At 37.8% G+C, this 1351-nt stretch overlaps 1 protein-coding gene across 1 annotated transcript in view; it reads left to right on the forward strand.

The window, feature by feature from the left end:
• LOC102773426 (transmembrane protein 236) overlaps positions 1-710 on the forward strand; it is a gene marked incomplete at its 5' end in the record, with an annotated part of 4944 nt that extends 4234 nt beyond the window's left edge. Inside the window, one exon of the mRNA XM_006759935.2 lies at positions 5-710. Coding sequence (XP_006759998.2) covers positions 5-383 — 379 coding nt within the window. The remainder of the gene's footprint in view (positions 1-4) is intronic.
• Between the last annotated feature and the right edge of the window lie 641 nt (positions 711-1351).

The raw sequence follows: 1351 nt of genomic DNA on the forward strand, positions 1-1351 counted from the left end.
TGAGAGCCATGTCCCAGCGGGACGCCCGCGCGGAGATCTTCCTGTGGAGCTTCGTGCTCTGGTCGGACACCATCGAGATGGTGCGCGTGGCCGGCCACCACGCCGTGTACAGGTCAGCCTGGCTCTACCCGGTCTACCTGTTCAGCTTCATCTCGCTCCTTCGCATTGTGCTCACGCCCCAGAGCCCGCTGCTGAGCGCCCTGGGCGTCCTGCTCCAGGACGTCCCCTTCATTTTCGTCAGGCTCGGCTTACTCATCGACCTGGGCACCGTCACGCCCGTGCTGGGCCTCTGCAAGAACGTGCTGGTGACTCTCTCCTACGGTTACTTCAATTTCTTAACCAAACTCAGGGTTTTCTCCTCCTTCGAATTGTCTTCATTTTAAAAAGGAACTGTACTATAGCTAAGCCTCTTTATTCTGCATGTGGACACATTTGGAATCTTATTCTTTCCTGGGGTATATGTTTTTGCACTATATAAAGGGATGAAACTAGATCGTAGAAAATAAGCTATTTTTTTTTTTAAAAAATGGTACCATCAGGTTTTTTAAATGTGTATAAATGGTGCTAAATTTAAGTAAATTTATGTCCTTATATGTTGACTCCCCTGCATCTCTAGAAAATAGTAGTTAATTTTAGTTAGTTTTGTGTACTGCACCTTTCTTAAAGCACTCTTCAATAAAGCCTGTAAGCTAAATGAGAACGTTTCCCCACTAAGTTCAAGAGGGAGATTTTTCTTATTTAATTAAGCATATTATATTAAATATCACTACAGGAATTAAATAATTGAAATTAATTTCTAGAAAATACACCTGGAGTTCTTGAATAATTTTTAGGTTATACTTTTTAAAAATCTGAATTGTAGTTTTAGGGTCACCTTCAAACATGGAATTATGTTCTTCATCCTACTTTGATAGGTGTATTTTATGTAGTTAATTGATTTCAGCAGAGAAAGCAATTCTGTTTAACAGATATTTGTCTCACTTTAAGGCTTAGCTTTTTTTATGAGTACTAAAGTACTAACATAAAGATTGTTTGATATAGTAAATTCAAGGTACATCAGCAATACCTAGGTAAAATTTTATAATTCTAGGAAGCCATAAATTTGAGATGTAGATATCAAAGCAAAAGAATATTTTGGGGAATTTGATACCATCATAAAAATAATCACGTACAAGCCCCGTTTAAAATTAGAGTTCAACTTACAAATGTACTAGTTAGTGTCTTACGTGGTTATCATATAAAACGCATAGCTTGATGTAAATAATTAGATACATAATTATGCAATTTGCCTTCACTATGTTGGGACACTCTTGAATATTCATAGTAGGGACTCTTCATTTTATATGAATTT

This window comes from Myotis davidii, unplaced genomic scaffold, assembly GCF_000327345.1.
Source record: "Myotis davidii unplaced genomic scaffold, ASM32734v1 scaffold376, whole genome shotgun sequence".
NCBI lineage: Eukaryota > Metazoa > Chordata > Mammalia > Chiroptera > Vespertilionidae > Myotis > Myotis davidii.